This window comes from Chelon labrosus (assembly GCF_963514085.1).
Source record: "Chelon labrosus genome assembly, chromosome: 17".
NCBI lineage: Eukaryota > Metazoa > Chordata > Actinopteri > Mugiliformes > Mugilidae > Chelon > Chelon labrosus.
In genome coordinates this window covers 21451839-21478777 of record NC_140350.1, presented here as the reverse complement: position 1 = coordinate 21478777, position 26939 = coordinate 21451839, and the positions used below count along the sequence as shown (strand labels likewise).

Sequence of the window (26939 nt, the reverse complement as noted above, 5' to 3'; positions counted from 1 at the left end):
TTAGAGTTGAAGCGTGCACGCAACTTTGAGGCACTTTGAGACTGGAAAGGTAACGGGGAAAAAGAAAAGAAAAGAAAACATGAAATCACAGTGGAGCTGCCCTCTGTGTCTCGTTTTCCTTGCTACATTTGCTTTGTGTTAGCTTCATTTGGTATGCAAATCACTCAGGACCTCGTCTAAATGCAGCTCGCTTGAATTAATTGTGAAGCACCTTGTGCTGCCATTGTGAGTTATCTTGTCGACTCTTTGAAGTATTTCCTTCCTTTCTCATTTGCTGCACAACATATCAGTATGCCCAAAGTGACCCCTGACAAACGGCCTGTAAATATGTCTTATTCCACAATGACATGTCAAGGAGATGAGGTTTTTTTTTTTTTGTGGTACACAGTCCAGAAAACGTAGAATTGTTATTAGAGCGAAGGAGGATTTCTAGTTTGTCTCTCTCCACTTGCTGCTAGTGAGCAGCTCCATGGCGTCAGAAATGTGCTGATAGCTTAATGCTTCGCCTTTTAGCACTGACACAAACATTCAGGGTTGCTTTATAATCACCAGCCGTTACTTCACTGCTTGCAGCCAAACAAGGTTAAAACTCCAAAGCTTCACTAGCGCGCCCTTGAGCTTACTGCAATCATTGATAGCATTAATTAATTGAATGCACGTCCCGATCGCGAGTTCGACACTCATGGGGCGATATCAATAGCAGAGCTAAAAATTCAAATTTGGTGGCATTGCTGGCAGCAGACAAAGAGATCATGGAGTCAGTGAAGTCACGGGCGTTCATCCTCTGGGGGAACGTCAGCGTTACCAGTCGTCTGATAACCAGCCCATTAGGTCATCTAGTGTGAAAGTGGGAATTTTAACCTCAGAGACGGGCGAGGGGGACGAGACGAGTAGGAACTATTTGACGGACGGAAACGACCACCTGAGAAACGGCGTCGCGGCGCTTAGAGACGAAAGATCAATTGTGATATTTGTGCTCTATTTCTGAGTCTTGTAATCCCGTAATAAACTTGAATGTCAGATTCGAGCTAAAAACTGGGACTGCAAACCCAATCAGGCACAGGCAAGTCTTCTGTACTTTAGTGATCAGAGGCTTTGGGCTCTCTCCCTGCCGTATCACACGGGAGATTTGTGGCAAAGCACACAAATACAGCCGTGACAGTCTACGTTGAAAAGACACTGAACTCATAGTCACCATGTTTGAAGACTTTATTTAGAATTTTATGGTAAGCATTACTATATTAAACAGGTAAAACTGTCCAAGTCTATGGTTTATAGCTACCTTAATTAATCATTAATTACAGTAGGAATACATGTTTATAAGCCATTTATTAACACACTCAATAATAGGATGCATAAATGTACATTTAGGTAGTTTATTATTCTTTTACTTACACTTTTTAAATGCTCTTATGAACCACTGATAACTCCTTAAAAACTAGTTTGTAAATACTTTAATATTGAATTAATTGAATCGTTAGTAAAGTATGAGAATACCATTAATAAACATATTGTAGAGATATTTATAGATTAGTAATTAAGTATTTATAGCTTATAAACTGCTTACTAACATCTATTAATGTAGGAGTAATGCTTTATAAATTCTGAATTAAGTGTTTTCTAATGGTTTATAGAGTGCAGTTAATTATAAAGTGTTACTGGCTTAGTATAGACAGTGTTTCGTGCAGGCAAATACACAGTTTATTCAGTTGGTGACGTCCAGTAGCCAAGTCCTATCATAACAACAGTGACAAAATATTTTAGGGACAGACAAAGGAGATGAAACAGATGCAAACACACCCAGAAATACAAAGCCAGGGCTACAGAGCTGAAGCTAACTGATGCTCGACACAAATCGCACGCCCCTGAATAAATCCCCTCTCGTCCCATCACTTGCAGTTGTGCCGTCATCGCCGGAGATTCAGCGGGTGGAACCGTTCTCGAGCACCGCCATGGTGGAGTTCGACGAGCCTGACTCCATGGGCGGGGTGCCCGTCATCAAGTACAGGGTGGAATGGCGTTTGCCCGGAAAGGAATGGAGCGTCAAGGAGTACCACGCGGAGGAAGGTGAGCCACGAGCGATGCGGGTTTTTCCTTGGTGGGGTGCAGTGTTGAATTAGTCCTGAAAAAAATATGCTTTTAATTGAGCACGGTGGATCCAAGAGAGTTTATTTAACCTTTACATACTGTTCACATTTAATGCCTTCACAGCACGGTCCTGGTCAGTTTTGACCCACATCAAGAACTCCCCTCACAGGAAGTGTCTGTACCTTTAGTATATTGGCTGTTAGGGCCTGCAGCGCCGACACACTCCGGCAAACCTTCCTGCTGGCAACAACACCAGATCCAAACATGACAGTAGCTGATGTCGGGAGGAGAGGTGGAACACAGTGTATCCTAAATGACAGCCAGCTCAGACACTGACAGGCCCCAGATCATATCCTGGCCCAGTGAGGGTTTATGGCTCCTACAAATCTGGATGGTTTTCGTCCTGTCTGCCACATGGGACGTATCAGTCAGCGGCTGACAGGCCCCGCTGTCAGCTCAAGGCCCAGGAGCCCCGCCTGTCGCACGAAACGAAAAACATGGGCCGACACGCGTGCGGTTAATGTTACCAAAAATGTCTAATTCGGCTACGTCAGCTGCTCAGCCTCGGATAATTTAGAGCATATTCGAAGCACCCATCCGCTGAATGCACTTTTTCTGCTGTGGGATATTTTTAATTTGCATGAATGGGGAATAGTGGAGACCTAGTTGTTGATAATAAGAGAAAATACTGTGTTATTGCTGGTGCTGAATTATCAAGTGGCTGAACTGGGAGGACAAAAAGGCTATTGTGTGCCTCACAGTACCGTGAACTCGGGCTGCCATCACATGTTTAAAAGCAGTACTACTGTATATATATATATATAAATGCATTCATTTTTCACCAAGATCTTGTATTGATGATGGGAGAGTCTGACCACTGAGCAAACCACCTTCTCCAGCACATCCCAAAGATTCTCAATGGGGTTAAGGTCTGGACTCTGTGGTGGAACAATCCATGTGTGAAAATGATGTCTCATGCTCCCTGAACCACTCTTTCACAATCTGAGCCCCATGAATCCTGGCATTGTCATCTTGGAATATGATCCATTGATGGAATAACCTGGTCATTCAGTATATTCAGGTAGTCAGCTGACCTCATTCTTTGGACACATAATGTTGCTGAACCTAGACCTGAGCAACTGCAGCAACCCCAGATCATAGCACTGCCCCCACAGGCTTGTACAGTAGACACTAGGCATGATGGGTGCATCACTTCATCTGCCTCTCTGTTTTTACCCTGATGCGATGGTTCCCCACAGTTTTAGTAGTTTCTTCAATCTCCTTAGATGTTTTCTCTGCTTGATGCATGCCAGTGATTTGACCCTTCTCAAACAGACTAACATCTTTTCCACGACCACAGGATGTGTCTTTAGACATGGTTGTTTAAGAAATGAGAAGCTACTCATTGCATCAGTTTGAGTTAAATAACTTGTTGCCAGCTGAAAGATAATCACCCATGCATTAATTATCCAATAGGAGGCTCCTATCTATTTACTTAGCTAAATCCAGGTGGCGACTTTGACTTATTTATTTTTTGCCCAGGCTGTATATCTATTGACGCATGTAGAGTCATAATACTCTATGCTTTATTAAAATGTGAGCAACTGCAGGTCTTCAAGGTAACGTTTCTCAGTACAATTAAATTTAAATTACAATTTTAAAACCTAATTTGTCAATTTAAATCAAATCCAGGACACTGGAAACGTCTAATATACAGTACATACCCTAACATTTTTGCAAAATACCTGTTAAAGTTAAAAATCAGAACACTATTGTGGTGTAATTTGTGATGAAACAAGTGCCCCTAATCATTTGTATTATTTGGTGCCCTGGCACTCTAAGATTATACTATAATGAGATGTTGTAGTGCACATTCTTTTTGTTCTGCACGGTAGCGACACAATCATCAACACACCCTGCAGCCAGCTGTATTTGTAAAAATTGTTATGATTTGAGGGGGAGAACCTTTTTCCAGAAGCAGAGGGACCCTGCGTTTTAAAATCACGGCTAAATTACCCCAGGCCGGCTGAGAATGTCATCCGAACACGACCGGCTTCAGCAGTGACATCGTTTTTATGCTGGCGCTAACGGCCCGGGTTTCCCCGAGCGGTCACGTTTGCTCGGTTTTACATCTGAGGCTCCTTCTCGTTGAGACATTGATGTGGGGCGTAAACAGAGTCGCGGTGACGGAAAGATGTTTCTCAGCTGTTTTCCACTGCCTAAATTTGTCCTCATCCGTGAAATTACCACCCTTTGTGTAGCGCGCAGCGTCAGCCGAGCGACTCAAAATGACAAAAGTCAAGTGCTGCGTATGTGTATAGCATGCGTGCGTGTCCTTGCTAAAATCTCAACTGTGCTTTTCTAATATGCAGGTAATAGTGTCTGTCAAATGAAACGTAGCGTAGTGTAATGTGTATATGAAATCTGCTTTTGTTCTTGGAGATTTCTGGTAAAATTAACCAATCCAATCCCAAAAAAATGCATTTAAAGACCACATTAGCAGCCTTTATTAGTAGCTGATGTATTTCCCCGCGATTCAACTTGTTGCAAGAAGCCACACAGCCCTGCTGCCATGGTCCTTTTTTCTTCTCCGACGTCGCCCTGCTCAAATCCTGGAAACGAATGAAAAAATAATTTCTGATTTCTGCTTGTATACGAAGCGGCTCCCCTCTGCAACGAGTCTGTGAATAACCCCCATTATGATAATGGTCCCGTTTACCTGTGGTGTCCCAGCCAGCGCCTATACCGTCCGCACTGGAGTTCTGTCTGGTGCAATCAACGCAGCGTATATATGCTGTGAATCGAGCATCAAGCCACTGTGGGCACACAACTGAGTCATTCTAGCCATGCTATATAAAAAAATTACTTTTTCATAGCATGTCACTTCATGGTTTAGTACAGTACATATGACTGAAGAGAACGTAATTGGAAAGATAGGACACACAGGAAGAGACTAGCAAAACAGGAACAAACAGTCTTCAACAAGGCCATGGTTGCCGAGATACGGAGTTCTACCTGTAATAGGGAGCCATATGAGTCATAAACATTATAAAGGTACCTGAGATGCCAGCGCACCGTGCAACAGGTCCTTAATCAGTTCCTCCAAGGTGTGGAGGTTGATAGTGACTAGGATGTGTTGAAACTCTGGTTAAAGCCCCTCCGATGGAGATGACTCTAGTATGTAAACAACTTTGATCTGTGACTGTAAAGATTTAGAACTTTAAAGAGGACAGATGGGCCTGGAAAAGAAGCTCTGTCTCTAGAACTGTGAAATAAGTATTTTTCTTTCTCCTCGTCTCCCTCCTGTCAACCCTAGAAACTAGATAGATAGATATACAGACAGACAGGGAGGGAGGGATGGATGGGAGGGAGGGAGGGATGGCTGGATGGATAGATGACAGATAGAGGGGTGGATGGATGGATGGATGGATGGATAGATAGATAGAGGGATGGATGGATGGACAGATGGATAGATAGAGGGATGGATGGATGGACGGATGGCTGGATGGCTAGATAGAGGGATGGTTGGATGGATAGATAGAGGGAGGGATGGGTGGATGATAGAGGGATGGATGGATGGATGATGGATAGATAGATGGATGGATGGATGGTTGGATGGATAGATGGATGGATGGATGGTTGGATGGTTGGATGAGGAGGGAGGGAGGGTAGGAGGGATGGATGATAGAAAGATAGATATAATTCAATTAAATATATTTCAATCATTCTGTTTTTTATGTTTCTGTATCTCATGTAATAATAAAATGATAATGTGTAATAGTAGATGTTTTCCTCCAAAAGCAAATGTTGTAAAACTCTCCCTGCTCTCTGAAACATTTCTTAAGGTTTAATCATACATTTAAAGTTTGGTGTAGACACTTCCTATGAGGGGAGTTCTTGATGTGGGTCAAAACTGACCAGGACCATGCCGTGAAGGCATTAAATATGAACAGTATGTAAAGGTTAAATAAACTCTCTTGGATCCACTGTGCTCGATTAAAAGTATTTTAGACTTTGGAGACTAATTCAACACTGCATCCCACAAAGTATAAACGGCATCTAAACGTCATTAGCATGTGAAAAGCGTCCTGTTCCTCCAGTAAACCTCTATGAAACAACACCGCCTTCCCTCCAACAGACATGAGCATGATCATCATCGTTGGCCTGAAACCAGAAACCGTCTATGAGGTCAAGATGTCCGCCATCAACGGCAAAGGCGAAGGCGAGAGCAGCCTGCCCAAGACTTTCAAGACCGAGCCAGTCCGTAAGTACAACCCCCCTCCCTCTTCCCCCCTCGCTTCCCGTGTCCCTTCCCCGAGTAAGTGTCTCGTCTGACCCCGACGCTTTGAACCTAACGCTGTTTTTCCTCCCTCCGCCGCCTGCCCATGTCTAGCTGAGTCCAGATGCTTTCACCCCTACATTCCTCTATTCTCACGCCAAGGCGGTGCGGTCATTTTTCCCATTCCAGCCAGAAGGAACGGTTATTCTGTGGGGCTAAACGGTGACGCTGAATAAAGTGACCGGCATTGAAAACAAAAACTTGATGAAGCACATATTGTGGCAGTGAGATATTAATGTGCCGGGACTTAAAGGGGAACTACTGTTTTTTACAACCTGGACCTTATTTCTGGTATAAAATACGATCGTTTACTCACCCATATAACTTAAGCGTCATTTGGAGTCGTTCGTCAGATATTTACATCTGTATATATCCATATAGTGGGAGTGACTGGGGCACCGAAACGCAGCCTCTAAATAATGCATTATCTGCCACGAAATGGCTTAATTTCACCAATATTTGGTTATGATACGCTAGTGCTATTCCCCGTTGAGTCCGGAGTTACCTGTCATTTATTCACGGACGTGCAGCTGTTCCTCTCTCTGCCTCTGCATCCTCCTTTCAACGAGCTCCACATCCGTATACTCTGGCTCAAAACGATAAGGACGTCCATCATATACAAAGTTGTCGTCCACAACCTCAGAATTGGAAAAATATTCCACCATGTTGCAAAAAACCAGCAGAGGTTAGGAGGTCAATCTACAGACCCCGGATGATGATAACAGGTAATTCTGGACTCAACGGGGAATAGCACTAGCGTATCATAACAAAATATTGGTGAAATGAACGAGTTTTGCGGCAGATAATGCGTTATTTAGAGGCTGCGTTTCGGTGCCCCATTCACTCCCATTATATGGATATACGCGGATGTAAATATCTGATGAACGACACCAAATAAAACCAAAGTTATATGGTTGAGTAAACAATCGTATTTTATGCCAGAAATAAGGTCCAGGTTGTAAAAAACAGTAGTTCGCCTTTAAACAAGTTTTGGAATGAAGAATCGAATGGCGATAAAAATGCTCTTACAATTTTACTTTATTTTTCTGATTTTGCATTTTAATGCTAAATGCTAGATGCTAAAACACTGGCAGAAAGTTGAAACTGAAAACCAGGGACACTGAGGCAATACAGACACAATGACTTGTTTTTTTTGTTTTTTTTTACTTTATTTATAATTCCAATACTCGTCTGAGTGCCATTACCACTTTTTCCAATGCAGATATCTCAATGCTAATGAGTTGCTAATTTTTGTTCTCAATGTCGACATTTGCCGTCAGCGCCTTAGCCCCGTAGCACTCAGGGTGCCACTGCCACTTCATGAAACAACCTCGCTCGCGGTCTTGCCCGTGCAAAGTATAACTTGTGCATCCTCCATCACCAAACAGTATTACATTCTTCTCCCCCTCCCCCGTGAATGTTTGCAGAGCGCAACGGCGGACCGTCCTTCCTTCTATTTTACAGAGCCCAGCCTTCCAAGACCACAACTCAGATGATTTAGCGAAAGCTTTCTGGAGAGTACTTGCACATTCCTGAAGCTGATTTATATTTCAGTGTGACGAAGTGTCATCCCTGTATTTATAGTACGGTGACAGCCCACATTTTTAATAACGCTGCCTCGGGTCAAGCTCTGCCGAGGGATTGTTTATATTTCGCGACGGCAGTAAATGATGAAACGCTGGATATTACAGAGGTCTTGGAAATGTTCCTTTCAACTGGGATTGAAGGAAAGGGGAAAGTCACCTTAGCGGCACGAGGGAGATGCAAGGAGAATACTTGTATGTCAGGCAGATAAGAAAGCTTCAGACTGTGCTGCATGTTGCAATCGCCGAGACACCCGCCGGATGTCCCGGGGAGACTTGTAGAGTCGCCCTTGATGTTTGCGCCGCGTCCGTTTTTTCTCCGGCGAATAATCTGACGTCATATCCCAGCTGTGTTTATGACATGCGGCAAAGCGCGAGTAGGCAAATCAGGAGGTGTCGGCCTGACATTAAATTTGACCTTCAGCTTATTTACGTGCGGTAAATGTGTCAGATATCTCTGTCTTACTTGGAAGTATAAACCGCGGAAACAACATTCACATTCAGGCTGAGCCACTCGGCCCTGCGCAAACAAGGATCTCGAGGATTTGACTTGCAATTATCCAGAAAGTGTTGAATATAACACCAAGTAATTGCACATTGTAACATCAGAAAGTATATCTGATATAAATTCATGACCGAAGAAGAGAAGGAAAGGAAAAATAGCGCCCAAGGCTCTTCTGTCTATTCACCGCGAGCAAGTTTGCCCGGGCTACAATCGGGATGCAGCAGACCTCGTTTTCAGCATTTCAAATCAGGGTCATGAATAAATCTTTGTTTTAGTTCGCACCGGCCTCCGTGTCACGCTTCCATCTGTGCTTCGTCACCCCGCCGCTTCTGTAGAAAACACCCTTTTGCTGCATCCTCCTCGTTTTGCCCGATTCCCCTGTAGCTGAAGAGAGAAGTGTCTGTCCTACTTACGGATGTTCCAGCTCATTTATGTGTTTGTGAAGCTTTTAAGATTCATAAACGTTTGACGTCAGTGTCAGTCATATTGTTCAGATTGTAATTTAGTCTGAATTAAAGTAGCAAAGGGAGATTGTGTCTCTTTAAGAAGTCATTGAATCCCCGTCTTGAGCCAGAGTTTAAAGTCATTAAAAACCTATTTTCTTACATAGTATCATGAAAGTTAGACAAAGAGAAACAAGGCTTTCTGTTAACTGGGGGTCCGGGAAGGGCACAATAGCAGTATGACAGTTTATTAATGATGTGGCAGGACAGAGTCGACCCCCTTTCACCGGTCAAATTTCTCATTTCACTGTCTTTGTTTCTTCCCTTTGTATCATTCTTTTCTCATCATGGTTTTTTCATCTGTTCTGTTTTCCATTAGCCATCTCAGAGCATTCTTTCACAAGTAAGTTTCTTTTCTCTCTGCTTTGTTTTCCTCATTTGTCTCCATTGCATTGTTTGCTTTGCCATTTCTTTAACGGTGAACAAAAGAAGCCGCCACCACCACCACACCACGTGATGTTCCGGGAGAAATTAGCGCCCCGTGAATGATCCGTTCCCGCATCAATACCGGCGCTCATTCATTTACTTGTTGCACTAATTTAGCAGAGGGCAAAAGGTTTGTTCGTGCACATATGACGGACTCGTAGCCTGTAGCAAGCCATTGATTTTGCACCTCGGTGCCACCCTCGCCTCTTTAGTATTCCTTATTCGTCTTATAATATCTCTGTTTTGTTTTCTCTCTCCTATAAAGTATATTGTGCTGCAGCTGCTGTGAATGTATAAAGAGGCGATTCCATCTTCAGACAATGAATTGGAATATGGGAAAGAAACAGTTGCGCTATCATATGGTAATAAGAACATTGCCTGGTAGTAATGTTAAACACTGGAGGGAAAAAAAGAAGAAGAAGGAGCCTTGTATAGAAACATAAACATCCTGAAATCGTCTGGGTTCCCATTCGTTCTCACGGTGTGTTCAGTTATATTGGAAATTAGCCTTTATACGTTAAGGCACAGAGATAGACATGTTTAGGAAGACTTTAATAGCTTACAAGTTTCTGTTGGGTTTCAGAAGTAGGGGATTGCTTGCTCAAGTGACTGTCTTATGTGTGCATCCAAAAAGCGTTTAAAAAAGGCAGCTGGACTTCCAAGAGTTTCTGTGAGAAGACGTTTCGCCGCTCATCCGAGTAGCTTCTTCAGTTCCAAGGGACTGGTGGGAAGTTGTGGTTTAAACAGGAACCCTGTTCTCGTGTTTCTGTCAGCGACCAGAAACTGGTACGACTGGTGTTCGTTAACGGCTGTCTGTTTTGTAGATGACACTGAAGATGACAACGTCCAAATCTTAGCCAGAGAAGACAGATGGTTCGAAAGAGGAGTAAAATAAGCTATCAATGTCAAATTGTGAAAAAACTACCGTCCTAACTTCCTAACACCTCAAGACTGGAGCCTCTGACTGATAATGGGTCATTAGAGCATCATTCATAGGGAAAAAGGACAAAACAATATCTAACTGTTAATGGTCACTAATCGTACCAGTTTCTGGTCATTAACAGAAACAAGTCATGCAAGTTTCTGATGGGCTACACCCACAGATGTTCCTAGTTAAACGTCAACTTCCCACCAGTCCCTTAGAACTGAAGAAGCTTCTTGGATGAGCGGTGAAACGTCTTCTCAAAAATAACCTCTACAAGTCCAGTTGCCTTTTTTAAACGCCTTTTGGATATACCATGACCTGGAAGACTGAGAACCTTCACAGACTCTTATGTGCGCATTTGTTGGAAACATAATGGAGTTACCTTGGATTACGGAGAGGATGGTGTGTGTGTGTTCTCCTTGCTTATGTGTTAAGCTTTAGAAGGGCGAAGACTTAGTGGAAACCGGACAACTCTGCAACAAGTAACTGCTGCTGGTTGCTGCTGCAAGAGCAAGGAAACAATGCAGTCAGCAGAGGTATTAAATGAGTTGAAGCTTACGCTGTACAAGAACACAGCATAGGATCCTCAAAGGGCAACTCGCTGAAGTACCGCTGCCTAGGTTTGCAGAATGCCCGGACGTTGTGTTGCTGTTGTACCGCTAGCAGACGCTGGCTCTAAAAATATAAAGGAACATACTTTATCTCATGGTTTGTACATTTTTAATCACCATGGGCAAATTTGTTCTCAGCACTGTTTCCCTCCAAACTGTTATGGAGTAGTGGGTAGCCACAGTCCAGCACCCAGGGGGAACCAACTCCAGACCGGAAGCCAAGACCTCAGTCAAGGGAATCGTCCTCAAAATCTTAATTAGATTATCAGCACAGTGTCTATTATGCATGAATTTATACCGTCGGGGGAACCCACTGCACCAGATAAGAACCTCACAAACAAACCGAGGACGGAAATGCGGTCAGCCTATCCAAACCTGACCTCTAGTCCTTGATGAGGAATGCACATTTACAATTTCGCCGTTTTCTCTACAGGGATAACGAACGTTGTGCCTGGACGTAAATACTACAGTGTTTGGTTTACAATGTCTGTGAATGAGACAGAATAACACTTTTCCTTGTAACTCTGAGAGGGCCGGCCGGTCAATCGTCTGTAGTTATCCCTGGTGAGAAAAGTCATTTCTCAGCTAACACTCAGTTCTCTGTAGCTTTTCAGCTTAAGATATAATTACACATCTGAAAAAAAAAAAAAAAAAAAAAAAATCCAACAGCCATTGTCGTCAAATCGTTTTGGCCAAAGAGGGGACAGTTTACGCACAATGGCAATGCTGCAGACTCAATTTGTGGTGATTTAGATATATTTTTAGGTTTAGTTTTGTAAGCGTACAATTAAGCTGAGGTGTAACCTCCTCAACTGGGCGGGGCGAGTGTCTTTTCTCACTGCTACAAACCAAATGCACTGCATAATTGTGTTCTTGTAGGTTTGAACATTGTACGGTTTCAGCTCGCCGAGTTCTCACAAACACAACTGTGGTGCACCCTTCCTCAAGCAGCGGCATTTCTACTTACATGTCTGTATACTTTGCATTCGTAGCAATATTAACAACACATGTGGGAAAAAAAAACATATAAAAGCGAGAACCGAGGGGGAGTGTTTGTTCCACAGGAATTCCTTCTTTTATTCTTGTCGAGGGCTGCGGCTCCTCTCATGATGTTTTCACCATCTTTCAGTTTCGTCAGCGATACCGACCTCTATTGCTGCCACCACTTTGGCCTATAGTGAGTATGCCTGTCCGGCAGTGTGTACCGTGCCTCTCCTTTAACCTTCCCTCTCTCTCTCTCTCTCTCACCTGCTTGGCCTCACAGTTAGCGGTTAGGCTGTCCATTTATTTCTGGTGGATGGGGTGGGGCGGGGGTCTCATCTCCCCCTCTGTAGAGAGTAGTCGCCGAATAATGAGCTGGCAGCCCACCAGCTTCGCTAACTGTCGTGAACACTAACACTTGTGTAGACGTGACAGTTTGCCGCCTGACTATAGTGTCGTGTGTGACATGATTAACATAACGTGCATTAAGATCCAAGTCACAATGCGGCCTCTTTATAGAGCGGCGTTGTGACTTTGGAATATCTTGAGTTTGCCTGGATTTACTTTGCGAGGATGTCAAAGTGAACGCGGCTGCAGAACTGACACTCTGAGAGCTTTTTGTAGAGTTTATAACAAATCCCGTGTTGGCGCACTAGTGCAAAGTTAGATGATTTTTTTTTTAGCAAAATTCATCACACTGTATTACCCACGCTTTGTCCCATGCTGATTGTTTTATATTCAGTGGTGGAGGAAGTATTCAGATCCTCTTATTTCATTACAAGTAAAAGTCATGCATGAATAAATCCCACTTAAATAAAAGTACACTAGTAATAGCAGCAAAATGTAGTAAAAGCATCATTGATCAGGCACAAGATTATGACCACTGACAGAAGTAAATACCATTTACGAACAGCATTCATTCATGTGGATGTTACTTAGACATGTAGCACCCACCTAGACCAGACCAGGCACCCCCACCCCATAGCAATGACACTCCTTGATGGCAGCAGCCATCCCCAGCAGGATGCAGCCTGACACAAAAAAAAAAAAACATGAAGAACAGCACAAGGTGTTGACCTGGCCTCCAAATTCACTAGATCCCAAACTGATCAAGTATCTGTGGGATGATCCACAGAGGCCCCTCCCCTCAAAGCCCCCCCCCCCCCCCCCCCCCCACACACACACACACACACACACAAACAACATTCTGTAGCCAGACACCACAGGACACCCTCAAAAGACCCATGTCCATTCTCTGATGAGTCCCAACTGTTGTGGAGGCACAAGGGAGACCTACAGAATATTAGGAAGGTGGTCATAATGTTATGCCTGATCGGTGTATCTTTGAAGCTGGTTCGAGCTACTTCATATAGAGTTTCATATGCAGGGACAGCTGGGGGCTGTGAAATGATTACAGTTTCTGGACTTTTCTTTCTCTAATCTTTGATTTTTTCAGCCAGGTGTTGGATTCAACATTTCAACATTTACTGAAATGATTGGAAACTCCGGGATTAATCTGTGCAGTGTGCTGTACTATCCAACCTTGTCGTATTAGCCTTTTGGTTTTTCATCTTAATGTCAGCCAGTACCTGCAGCTGTCAAATAGTGGAACAGAGAGAGGAGGTGTAAAATAGCATCAAATGAAAACACTACTACTTGAGCTAACGTACTTTACCACCACAACAAGTTTGTGTATAGTAATTTATAGCATTTTCTGTTTTGTACATGCACAGACGGTGCTAAATGATGCAGATGTATTTGTAAATTAAACTGATTGAATTAACTTCTAAGGCACAGGTGTGAAACATAAGGCCCGTGGGCCAAATGTGGCCCTCCAGGGGGTCTAATATGGCCCGCAGCATGAAAATTACATAGAATGTTTCTATGAAAATAACTGCTATTCCTTATTTTGTCCATGTTTTAGAAAGAGAAGTGGACAGAACGTAACACTGAGACCTAGCACTAAACAGCAGACGGCAATGTGACCAAACTGCACTTATATTTCTTAAGAAGTTTCATTTTATAATATGTAAACATTCTCCTAATTTACTTGTTCTTTTTCTTGGCACTGAAACAAATGGAAAAAGTCTGGAGTTGTCGTTACTTTTAGGTTGTTATTCTGTTGTGTTACTGGTCCGGTCCCGCTTGAGATCAAATTGGGCCGCATGTGGCCCCCGAACTAAAATGAGTTTGACACCACCGCTCTAAGGGGTCACTTTACACTTTACATTTTGACAAGGTAGCACAGTCAAACACCACATCAGAGTCTATTCGTTGTGATAATTACACTCAGACTCATCGACGTGGATTTAGTGTCAATTCAGTGACGATCTTCTGAGCAACATCCACAGTCGAAATAAACTGCAGCACTGCAAAGGAAAAAAAGAGTCACCTGCCACCCCGCATCAGTTCTCAAGTCTCGTCTGCCGTCTTTCTGTTCTCGTCAAACCTGCTGCGTCGCCCCTGTAGAGTTTTTTCCTCGCTGGCGGCCGCAGTGTTTCTCATCGCGGCGTCGGCTCAGGTCACATCGGCGTCGCGTCGTCTGACAGGTATGACACAGCAGCTCACTCTGAGGATTTCGGCCTGCGTATGCAGACGCCGTAGCTCCGTGTCCTGGAGAAACGGCGAGTGAGTGACATTGATCGACGACACTTGCGAGCCCCTGCTGGTGCTTGCTCATTATTTCATGAAGAGTGTGTGTGAAACTAATTGCACCTTTAAGTGACTAACCCGTTTGACTGCTTGTTGCTTTAATTTGTGGTTTACATGAACCCTGAAGCTCCATTATTTGAGGTAACAGTGGGTGAACAAGCACGACTGGTGCCGTGTGCTGCCGTGCGTCTAAAGTTCCTGATGTATGGTGTGTTTGCTGTACGAGAGCTGTGCGTCACTACATCGCTCCTTACTAAATCTTTCAGCTTTTGACTCAATCATAACATTAGAGCTAACGCGCTGTTCGTAGTGTGTGTGCTCCAGTGACCGCTCTGCAAAAAAAAAACAAATGTCGGAAGCTGTTTTCGTCGTCCGACGCAGACATTGTGTGTCCTGATTTTTCATGCGGCTGTCCACTGTGCTGTGTGTCATACTTAGTTAGCATTGCAAAAGCCGCAGCGTTTCCTCTGTTTGCTCCTTTTGACCATGTTCACAAAAACTGCTTACAAAAATTGCTGTAATTTTCTTCCCTTTTCTTTTTTTTGCAGTTTAGTATTCAAATTCAGATTGGGCCTTAACGTAAAACTATATCCGTCAGAGGAAAAGCTGCTGACTGGATGCATGAGGCGATTCTGGGTGCACAGTTTTGGTTGAATCTTAAAAATAACTATCGATTACATTCAGCAACCAAAACCAAGCCTCCAGCTGCTTCATACATTCCATACCAATTTATTTTTATACTTGTATTCAAAAACGATCTGTTTATGGATTTATGGATATCTTTTTTTTTTCCCTTTTATTTGCTGCTGCTGTTTTTGTTCCGTTTGTCATTTTGTCTCTAACATTCTTATCTGTTTTGTTCATTACGTTGACATGTTTTCATCATTTCAAATGTTTTGTATGTTTCCCCACCTCTGCCCCCCCCCCCCCCCCCCCCTCCACCTCCTCCTCCTGTATCTCCCCTTCAACCGATCATGCGCATCATGTGACGTTGTCATGTGGCTCTTGCATGGTGCTGACGATGTCGTCTCCGCTGGCCAACAGAAGGTAAACTTTCTTTATTTGGTCTGAGATCGTAAGGTCAGCAATCATCATCACTCTCACGGGGCATTTGTTAGATTAGGTCGTACAGAGCAGCTTTACTTTCCAATTCATCATCAGCCATTCTTCAAATACGTAGTGAACGTTTATTTAGCAAACGTGGCTCCAGCGATAGTTCATAACCTCCATTCATCTTCAGATTCTCTTCATCCTGTCCAAATATGACGCTTCTGCACATTTTCCATCTCAGTTAAAATGTCCTTTTAGTGCCTTCATTATTACAGTATATACACTGCCTGGCCAAAATAAAAGTCACCACCTGAATTTAACTTATCAAATAGGTAGGAGCCTCCTATTGGATAATTACTGCATGGGTGAATATCTTTCAGCTGGCAACAAGTTATTTAACCCCAACTGATGCAATGAGTAGCTTCTCATTTCTTAAACAACCATGTCTAAAGACACATCCTGTGGTCGTGGAAAAGATGTTAGTCTGTTTGAGAAGGGTCAAATCATTGGCATGCATCAAGCAGAGAAAACATCTAAGGAGATTGAAGAAACTACTAAAACTGGGTTAAGAACTGTCCAACGCATTATTAAAAACTGGAAGGATAGTGGAGAACCATCGTCATCCAGGAAGAAATGTGGTCGGAAAAAATTCCTGATTGATTGTGATCGGCGATCACTTAAACATTTGGTGAAATCAAATGGAAGAAAAACAACAGTAGAACTCAGGGCTATGTTTAATAGTGAAAATAAGAGGATTTCTACATGTACAATGTGAAGGGAACTCAAGGGACTGGGACTGAGCAGCTGTGTAGCCTTAAGAACACCACTAACTGGAAAAAAAGGCTTCAGTTTGCTAGGGAGCATAAAGATTGGACTCTGGAGCAATGGAAGAAGGTCATGTGGTCTGATGAGTCCAGATTTACCCTGTTCCAGAGTGATGGGGGCATCAGGGTAAGAAAAGAGGCAGATGAAGTGATGCACCCATCATGCCTAGTGTCTACTGTACAAGCCTGTGGGGGCAGTGCTATGATCTGGGGTTGCTGCAGTTGCTCAGGTCTAGGTTCAGCAACATTATGTTGTCCAAAGAATGAGGTCAGCTGACTACCTGAATATACTGAATGACCAGGTTATTCCATCAATGGATCATATTCCAAGATGACAATGTCAGGATTCATGGGGCTCAGGTTGTGAAAGAGTGGTTCAGGATTCACACATGGATTGTTCCACCACAGAGTCCAGACCTCAACCCCATTGAGAATCTTTGGGATGTGCTTTAGAAGGCTTTGCGCAGTGGTTAGACTTGTTTTTTGGCCAGGCAGTGTACATATATACATCCCTTTCATAGGCAGTCTAATATAACAATGCAAGAAACATGCACAGCGCTCCACACTCCTTTAATTGTGGTTAGCTGGTCTTGCTTGATGGGATTTGATTCCACGTATCCTGCTGGCATTTAAACCAGCCTTAACGAGCTTGCCCTTTTCGGAATAAAACCTCCAGACACAGATTGCATGTTAACACAAGGTGGAACTGGGCATTTTTCATTTAAGTTAATTAAAGCAAGCTAAGATATATGCGGAGCTGTTTGTCATTCAGCTCAAAGTCACAAAACTACAAAGGGACTGAAAGTTAGCCGAGTCACGCGCGAGACCCACGTGAACTCATTTTCACGTTTGGTCGTTCTTTTCTATTAAAACAGTAATTTATGCTAAATTAGCCGCTAAATGGATTTTCCTGGAAAGGAAGGCATCTCTGCCCCGATACATGCCTAAACATGCTTCAATTTTAGGTGCAGTTAATTGAAATTACGCCGCAGATGTAATTGCAATTTGGCTCGTGTATATCATGTAATCTGTTTTAGTAAATCTATCGTAATTTGGTTTACATAGACACTGAGATTGCTGCGGCCCCAGCTGGCCGCCATACTGCTGCCATCCATATGAAGGCTGGTTTAAAGTTTTCCCTCCTTTTGGCTTTATTCAAAAAAAAAAAACAACAACAAAACAAACAAAGTAATTGTAAAAACTTAAGCAAATGTCACGGATAAACGAACAGATTACCTTGGATTAACAAAATAATTTAGCGTAATGGGAGCACTTATCAGTCTGGAATACAACGCCGTACATGAGGGCTAACGGTTCCATTTTCAATTGCCATCTTGTGTTTGCTTTCCTGTTGTTTTCTTTTTTATTTTGGCCATGATGATGCCAGGAATCTCTCCCATTTACCACCTACCCACCTGTATTATAAACTCAATCACAAGAGCACCTCACAAAGTGCCACTGACTTCAATCTGCACCACATGCGCTGTTAAGCGCGGCCGCCCACAACGCTAATTTTTCCCTGTTTTTCCGCCCCCCAAATGATCAACCTTAGCGCACACTGTTTTACTGATTGGACTCACAACAATCCATTGCATTACTGCAGCATGCAAGATTATCTCTTTCTCTTTCTGGTTGCATCCCTCTTACTCTTCTTCCTCTGATGTTTCCCGACGGAAATGTCCGACTCTCCTGCATGTGTCTCTGTCTGCGGTGTCACGTTGTTTAGCTAAATACGTTTATAGGTTTTACTTCGGAAAGTGTTCCCGTAAAATGTCAAGTGATGTGGGAAGACGTAGCCTGAGTTAAACTGAGGCGTAACGTTTAAGGATTTAAGACATTTTCTTCTTTCTTGCAAGTGTTTGCGGCCATAATCATTTTCCATATAAAGGCCATACTTTTAAATCATTTAAAGGGGAATTAACGTTTTTTACAACCTGGACCTTATTTCTGGCATAAAATACGATCATTTACTCACCCATATAACTTTGGTGTCATTTGGAGTCGTTCGGAAGATGTTTTGATCCAGTATATCCATATAATGGGAGTGACTGGGGCACCGAAACGCAGTGAAACGTCATCCAGGTCAGAAGTTAGTAGGTCAATCTACAGACCCCTGATGATGATAACAGGTAACTCCAGACTCAACAGGGAATAGCACTAGCGTATCCTAACAAAATATTGGTGAAATGAATGAGTTTCGCGGCAGATAATGCGTTATTAAGAGGCTGCGTTTCGGTGCCCCAGTCACTCCCACTATATGGATATACGCAGCGCTCCGCTGGATCTAAGTATCCTCTGAACGACTCCAAATGACACAAAAGTTATATGGGTGAGTAAACGATCATATTTTATGCCAGACATAAGGTCCAGTTTGTAAAAAACGGTAATTCCGCTTTAACCATTTTGTATCCAGGTTGCTTTTATATCGGTAACCTTGGAAATTTACTCAAAGAGAAAAAAATAGGGTTTAAGACTGCCGTGCATTGCATTGATAATAGTAAAAGTTAACGTCACATTCATTCTTCTCAAATCATAATTATTATTATTTTTGGAGCCAGCTTTGTGCCATACTAGTGATATCACATATTAGCAATCTAAAATCCTGTGTCCTGCTGCATGTTTTAATAATAACTCTTCTTCTTCAACCACTTATCTCTCGACATACACTGGAAGCCGAGGGAGGATGCTGGAACCGCACCACCCACGTGCATGTTAGTGTGAGGCTGCGGGTGGTGCTCCACAAGTCCTCCTTCCGACTAACTCCCAGCTCTTTTTTTTTCCTTCACTCTAACCACCACTTTCTCCGTTTTTGGCTTCGGACAACATTCACCTAACCCAGAATGATGCTTGTGGATAAGAATGCTGAACTGTGCCGGTGTTTGCCTGCCGCCGTGTTGCACCGCGCTGCCGTTACTAACTGACTAATGCCGTCTGATTCACTTTCAGCCTCTGTCACGCTCGCCCCTGCCTGCCTGCCTGCCTGCCTGGCGCGGTGTGCGGTTTTCAGGCAGTTTCACACTCGGTTGATCGCTCACTTCCAGAAAGAAATAATAATAATAAAAAAAAAAAGTGCCTTTATGCATATCCATTAAAATAACGCTGATGTTTGAAATGTTAAATGCTGGAGATGTTTTGTTTTCTGTGATCATCTGAAATGTATACTCATGTGCTCGTTGATTTCCCAGCAAACACGCACATCACACCTATCAAGCACAGGCCAAAAGGCTAAATCAGATTCAGCTTCAGATTTGAAATTTAAGGCACAAGTTAGCAGCAATGCATGCAAATAAAAGAACAATACAAAGTACATATATACAAAAAAACATGCAATAAATGTATTAACTATCCAAACTGTCCATGGAGGATGTAAACATGACCGTAAAAGTGAATAGAGTGCAGATATAAACAGGAATTACAGCGATTATGCATTTACATGTTATTGCAGAGGTAGTAGGGGTAATAAATATAATAAAAACTAAGAATTCAAACTAAGAAAACGATAATTTTAATGTATCACGTATTGGATTTATATACATAATTGATGATTCTGGGTTGTTAGTCTCCCACCCTTACATCCCCCACAGTGGCATGAGAGCAGACGCCCTGCGCCGCACGCACAGAGCGCGCTGACCTTCCTTCCCGCAAGATTATGTAAATGTTATTAAAAGTAATAGAGTAACATGTCCAATCAAGGCCTACCAGCTCATTATCCAGTGACCCAGCAGTCATTACTCAGGAGGACAGAGCCGATAATGAGGAGAACAACACTTCAGTCGGTGCTTCTGCGGCTCTCCGCTCACTCCAGCTCTCCTTAAAGTTGATAATCCACCTAGAGTCTGTCTTTGACAATCAAGCACTCGCTGTACTGTAAGGCTGAGAAGTGAGTTCAGTGAGTCCTCTAAAGATTATTTTTTTTTGTATATTTTTCCTGCAAGAGTTAAGGGGGGCATAATGAGTTAGTTGTTAGGGGGAGATTGTTGTCACGGTTAATAGGAGCTAACGCTGCCTGTTGGGAGGAAACGGCTCTAATGTGTCATAATCAGACACTCTGTGACCCGTTCATCAACCCCAATCTTCTACATAAGAGGTTTTAAATGTTACACTTGACGCTGTTTCCAGCTGCTTGCAAGAGTCATAATTCGCACGACCACTAAAGGTCTCGTCGGGGCTGGATTTAGGCGTTGCATCAAATACTTCTGGGGTTTTTTTGTTTTTTTTGGACAGTCTCAGTAGCATCAAAGTTCTCAAAGAAATTTGTCAAAATTAAACGTGTCCTCCTTCACCCACCACTGAAGTATGCGGTGATAGAAGACTGATGAGTATCCTTTTAAAAGACCCAAACAAATAGGTTTTATTTTTACCCTTAGCTGCTAAACGATGAGACCACAGACATGGAGTAAAGATCAGGCTTAATATACTGTACAAATTATCCTTAAACTAAACCTTATGTAACGTAATCTACGACCCCCATCCACGTTTGGAGGCGTTTGGAGCTCCTGTGAGCGCATTAGATTAAAAACTCCCAGTATCGCATCGGGCAAAAATAGCACAATATGATTAAAGCAAGTTCCACGTCGGCAATGTCCTCTGATTGCAGTAATTGCAAGTTTGAAGAGAAGCGTCTTAAGACAGCAGTACAGGTAGAACTGGCAATCAGTCGCAACAGTCGAATCAGCAATCAGTTTAACACCCAGCTCGGCCGACCCTGAAGTGACACACAGTAGGAAGGTTCGCAGCTAGGTGACTAGCGTTTAGAGGCAAAACACATGTTGATGCAGCAACCATATGTATGCCAGCTAATTATGATTCCTTGGTTTGTCCTGTGTAGGGGAACCCACTGCCCCCAAACTACAGGTCTTGGCCCAAGTGGGTAATTCTGTTAAGGTTGGCTGGACCAAGCAGGACGATGGTGGATCCCCCATTAAGCATTACCTGGTCAGATACAAGGCTGTGAGTATACTGGGCAAGGAGGTAACTCGGTACCACTTTGCATTTTTCTCCACTTCTTCAAGGGTTTATGTAAATAACGGATTCACAAAGCCAATACACATCCACAATTTGTTTCTTTTGGTCTTTTTGTTAGTTGTCTTTTTGTGATGCAAGAGTTGATCTTAGTTCAAATTCAGATTTGTTTCCAAATCCTGGAAGTTGTGCTTTCTTTTCAGGGTGAGCGTAAATAGAGCAAACAGGAAGCCGCAAATCCCCAATGGATACTGACAACTGTGTTTTATTAAACCCCAAAGACAAAAACCAAACCACTTAGTCGAAATCCATTTTGATTGCATTCAGAGTTTGGAACGGTCTGGGCAGGAGCTGAAGGCTTTTTTTGTAAATTTCTAACCTCTGAAGTCAGATTTCTTTTGCGCCACAAGTGACAAAGTAAAATCCAGAGTGAAGGAAGTGCTTCAGAATGAATGCCACCATTATCCGACTACTATGGACAATCAGTGGACAGGTGCCGGAATAAATTGTCTGGTGGCACTTTAGCGGGTGGGAAAGCGGCGGCACCAGCTCGGCTACATTTGCGCTGATGCCGTTGTCACCACCGCAACCCGGCTACAGGTGGCGATGTCTGAATATGGAAATCTGATCTCAGTGTGTCTATCCAAAAAAGCTAAGATTTGAGAATTCAGTCCATACTTAAATCACATATACTGGCATTTTTAGTCTTTATTTTCCCCCAGAAAATCTTTACTTCTTCAAATTTAATCATTACTTATTTCCAAGTTATTTTCCATTGGACCAGGCTAATTTTTGGTAAAATCAAATAAGTAGTTTACTCCTTTTACTGTCTGCAAAATGAACAAAAAGGAACTGAGTCATTCTTAAATTATGTAAATGGTCCTTTCCTGTGCGTCTGTAGAGAACGACCACAGTCTCCCTTGGTTGCCCAGCTTTGACATTTGTCCCGTCTGCGCTCCTTTCTCAGAAGAATGTGTCTGACTGGAAACCGGAGATCCGCATTCCCCACGGCAGCGAGCACGTGACGCTGAACGGCCTGGAATGGAGCACGGCGTACGAGGTCCTCGTGGTGGCGGAGAACCAGCGGGGCAAATCCCAGCCTGGCGTCGTCTCCTTCAGAACAGCCGCAGAGCCCACTGCCATCCCAGGTACTGTTCCAGTCACCCCACCTCCGAGCGTCCACACAGAGCAGCCACAGAGCACGCGGGCTTCCACCGTGACCAGAACGCCTCTATTGTTTCGGATCCTTGACTTTGACCAGGTGCTTATTGAAATCTTCCTGGCCGTAGGGTCTGACATGGATCGTCCGCCTGTTACACGGGTTGTCGTGTTGTTTTCACTGTTTTCACAAAAGAGGAAATGCATGTGGCCGATGCAGCAGGTTTGAAACGAAAAGAGCGGCACAGCCTCAGGAAACTGTGCGGTCAGACTCAAAGAATGTACAGTATGGCAGTTTGTATCATAGCACCGCGAACTGGACGTGGCGTTAACTCATAGCCACGTTTAGAAAAGCAGCTCCTTGTTTGAGATTAAAATTCGACCCCAAATCTTTGGGAACGACAGTGTTTACTTGCACACTGATTTAAAATATGGAAAACATTCAAAGAGGCGTGTCTCCGCAATAGTTTACAATAACAGTGCCTCTTTGCGGTATCAAATAGGAACTCAACATGTTTGCGGGCTAAACTGCATTTATAAATGACAAAACAACAGACTAAACACGTGTCCCTCAAAGCTGGGTGAAAAGTTTGCCGTGAGTAGAGGAATACACGAGTGAGTCCCGTACTCTCTTTGTTTCTGCTGTTAATTCCGCCCTTCTGCCGCTTCCCCGGTTACGTCTTCTCCGCTTAATCCTCTCGGAGAAATGCACGTCTCTGTTTTCCATCTGCTGAGCACGTATTTGCATTTTAAAACGCCGTGCTCGGTAAATTTAAGAGGCCAAGCTACTCAAAATCAACAATAACTGTGGAATGGTGTGAAGGGCGAACGCTTGCTCGCTAGGGACGTCGGATCAGATCGGTATCGGGCTTCGTCCAAGCCTGATATTTTGTAGTTATTTATTTTAGGTCTGCCATAAACTAAAACCACGTCCCTGTAGTGTAAAAAAAACGTCTTCTTCCGCTAGTCTGCCGTGTGGAAGAACTTTACTCTGGGAAACAAAGACCGTCAGACAGAAATTTGTAAACTATGCTATGAGGACGTTAGGCGAGGTGCTAGTAAGAGATCGTTGTTCAATACTGCCAACAAGAAAACGTAACGCACTCAAAGGCAAAGGCTGCACCGAAACAACAGCAAACGCTGAACTCTACGTTTGAAGAAGAGAAAAGTTTCCTGGAGACGGCGTCAGGGAGAAAAATATTCCAGAGAGGGTTAGGGAGTCTATGGTTGGTTGGATGAGCAGAACATTTCTGGAGTAGAGAATACAGGTTTTCTAGGTGTCCAAGGTTCCTCGCTTGGACGTAATCCAGTTCTAGGATGCACACATGATCTTGGAGAATACAAGGAAGAGCAGAAAAGGCCTTAGGGGTGGACATCTCATGTATTTAAGATTAGATTAGGACCCAGATCGGCCGGGGGGCGGGGGAGAAGAAAACTTGATAGGGACATCCCTAATGTGTTCTTTTCCTTCAGTATGCTTTGCCGATGCAGTTAAAACCCTAGCTAAGTGAGACAGCAGAGCAGACATCAGTCAGACCCAGACCTCTTTGTCCATTTATTCCCAAATACTTCTCTGGTCACGGCCGGCCCCTTTGCTCTGTTGCTGCGCTGTGTTGTGAAGTTCACTTCTTAACTCGGGCTGCCTCCCCATCCCACTATACCTGAGCTGGCTGAGAAAGTGAACCGTCCTTCACATCCAACTGTCTTTTCATCTTTTTGAAAAATACATCTGTTTTCTCTCTGTACCGTCCTCTGCCTGTCTCCCATTATCACGTCTGACTTCAGTTCTTTCTCACCCACCCTTTTTTTCCTCCCATCACAGAAGAGGTGTTGATTGCATCAACCTTGTTTCCTTTCACCTGTCGAGTGCACATCAAGGGATAAAATTACACCCAAATTACAAACTAGATTTGAAGCAAATTATTTGGTGCCCTGCAATACAAAAACATAATTAGGAGCAGGATTCATTTATTATTAATTAGCACTGGAAGTACATGAAATACATAATGTTTTCCACATGTTTTTAAGAAGGCTTTACCATCTTAAAACCCACAGTAGATGTTTGATGAAAAGTTGGTGGACAGATTTTTAAAATGCAATAATTTCTGAATAGATCATTTGTTAAACAGAAATGTGTGTCTCAATCAGAGGGTGAATTTAAGAATAGAAAAACAAACCCATAATTTACCCTTAATTTCAAAACTAATCTGCGGCTGAAATTAGTCCACAACAGTCATTACTCCTGTTTGAGGAACACAGGCTTAAAAGCCTGCACCTGGCCTCTTTTAAAACAGAAACCGTCGATCTGTGACTGTAAAGATTTAGAACTTTAAAGAGGACAGATGAGCCTGGAAAAGAAGCTCTGTCTCTAGAACTGTGAAATAAGTGTTTTTCTTTCTCCTAGTCTCCCTCCTGTCAACCCTAGAAACTACTGCAGGTTTGATTCAGCACCGAAATCTAGAGTCTGACTGTCTGCACCACTGGATGGATGGATGGATGGATGGATGGATGGCAGATGGATGGCGGATGGATGGATGGATGGATGGATGGATGGATGAATGGATGGCGGATGGATGGATGGATGAATGGATGGCGGATGGATGGATGGATGAATGGATGGCGGATGGATGGATGTCGGATGGATGGATGATGGATGGAGGGATGGATGGAGGGATGGATGGATGGATGGATGGCGGACGGACGGACGGACGGACGGACGGACGGATGGATGGCGGATGGATGGATGGCGGATGGATGGATGGATGGATGGCAGATTGGTGGATGGATGGATGGATGGATGGATGGATGGATGGATGGATGGATGGTTGGATGGCGGATTGGTGGATGGATGGATGGATGGATGGATGGCAGATGGATGGATGGCGAATGGATGGATGGATGGATGATGGATGGATGGCGGATGGATGGATGGCGGGCGGACGGACGGACGGACGGACGGACGGACGGATGGATGGATGGATGGCTGGCAGATCGGTGGATGGATGGATGGATGGCAGAACGGTGGATGGATGGATGGATGGATGGCAGATCGGTGGATGGATGGATGGATGGATGGATGGTTGGATGGTTGGATGGCGGATTGGTGGATGGATGGATGGATGGATGGATATTTCATTAGTCCCAAACTGTGAACTTTCAGTGGTGCAGCAGTAGTGTACAGACACTCATTATACCATAAATAATCAGTAGAGAGATGACAAATACACACACAAAGTATTTACAAGAAATTAAAATCATTAAATTCATTCATTCATTCATTCATCCTCTATACCCGCTTAATCCTGTTAAGGGTCGCGGGGGTCTGCTGGAGCCTATCCCAGCTGTCATCGGGCGAGAGGCAGGGGGTACACCCTGGACAGGTCGCCAGTCCATCGCAGGGCCAAAATGATTAAATATTAAAGTTAAATGAAATGAAATGAATGAATAAACTAACCAAAACCTACCACGTGCAAAAGAAACAGTGTCCTAGTTCCAGTCAGTCCGGTGTCCTCTGTCACACACTGATGAGATACTGAAATACTTTCAGTACACATTGTCCCTAAGTTATCTCTCCTTGTGTGTGTACTATTCACTGTGGTTCTCTGTAGTTTCTATGATGAGCCGCAAACAGAATGAAAATATATGAAGAGAAGATTAATTTCACATTTAAATTCGATATTTTACGGAAACAATTACACGCAGCAAAACTGTAATTACTGTCATTAAAATGTCACTATTTCATCTTATCGAGCCTTCTCTCCCGTCCCTTGTTATTATCTCTCCATCCTTTTTTTTTTTTAATTTTAATTTCTGCTTATTTATTCTTTGAATCTCTACCTTCCCCAGTGCCGCCCTCATCCTTGTTTTTGTTTTTCTCTTATTCTACTTCTTCACGTCAGCTCCTATCTCAGCCCTTCCACTGTCAGGTTTAGTGGGTGTCACAGTTCAGGATCCACGGCTGACCTGAATGTACAGTCGCGTGGCCTAGTTGGGTGGGGATGCAGCCCTTACAGTCTTTGCATGGTGCCACTTCCAGACGGATTAATATTGTTTTTATTTTCTGTTATTTACCAAAGAACCCTTAAAAAGGCAGCTGCTGTCAGTGCATGGCACATAAACAGAAACTAGTTCTTTTCTTTTCATGCGCTTGCTGGGCAACAGCCATATAGCAGTGGGAGGTTTGGATCACTTATAATCCTACGAGAACAGAGGTTCACATGGGCTCTATCCAAGTCAGTCCCCCTTTAATTCCCGCTATTACTATAATTTAGTTTTTCTTCTGTTCTGGGAAATTTTTGATTTACGTCCAAGTTGCTGTTGTTTTTCTTTTCT

General features: G+C 43.4%; 1 protein-coding gene across 2 annotated transcripts in view; it reads left to right on the top strand.

The window, feature by feature from the left end:
* The window catches only part of ncam1a (neural cell adhesion molecule 1a), a 280059-nt gene that overhangs the window by 230330 nt on the left and 22790 nt on the right, over window positions 1-26939 (top strand). The window contains exons 12-15 of one of the 2 annotated variants that reach the window (XM_084564734.1): window positions 1900-2067; window positions 6227-6352; window positions 21316-21437; window positions 22417-22597. In XM_084564734.1, coding sequence (XP_084420860.1) covers window positions 1900-2067; window positions 6227-6352; window positions 21316-21437; window positions 22417-22597 — 597 coding nt within the window. The remainder of the gene's footprint in view (window positions 1-1899; window positions 2068-6226; window positions 6353-21315; window positions 21438-22416; window positions 22598-26939) is intronic. The other variant, XM_084564733.1, reaches the window with a different exon arrangement.